The 262-nt window shown below is 55.0% G+C and overlaps 1 protein-coding gene across 1 annotated transcript in view; it reads left to right on the forward strand.

Annotated features, from left to right (window-relative positions):
• Window positions 1-262, forward strand: part of LOC104496059 (signal peptidase complex catalytic subunit SEC11A-like) — a gene marked incomplete at its 5' end in the record, with an annotated part of 1,171 nt that overhangs the window by 678 nt on the left and 231 nt on the right. Inside the window, one exon of the mRNA XM_010139127.1 lies at window positions 82-153. Coding sequence (XP_010137429.1) covers window positions 82-153 — 72 coding nt within the window. The remainder of the gene's footprint in view (window positions 1-81; window positions 154-262) is intronic.

Raw genomic sequence — 262 nt, forward strand, 5'->3', positions numbered from 1 at the left:
TTTTCGTGCAGTGCCAGGGCTCTGCGGTTCCATGTGCACCCTGGAACGCCGTTTGTTTTAAACAAACCTTTCTCCTCGTAGATTCGTGCCCTATATCGGGATAGTGACTATCTTAATGAACGACTATCCCAAATTTAAGGTAAGAGCTGTTCTGCCTCCTTCTCCCACCCCGGCTAAAACGCCCTCACGAGCGCTTCAGAATGTTCGCCCGGAGCATTTGCCACTGTGCCAGCACTGGCAGGGGGGGGGGGGGGCTCCTCCG

The sequence above is a fragment of the Buceros rhinoceros genome, unplaced genomic scaffold (genome assembly GCF_000710305.1).
Source record: "Buceros rhinoceros silvestris isolate BGI_N320 unplaced genomic scaffold, ASM71030v1 scaffold36616, whole genome shotgun sequence".
Lineage (NCBI taxonomy): Eukaryota > Metazoa > Chordata > Aves > Bucerotiformes > Bucerotidae > Buceros > Buceros rhinoceros.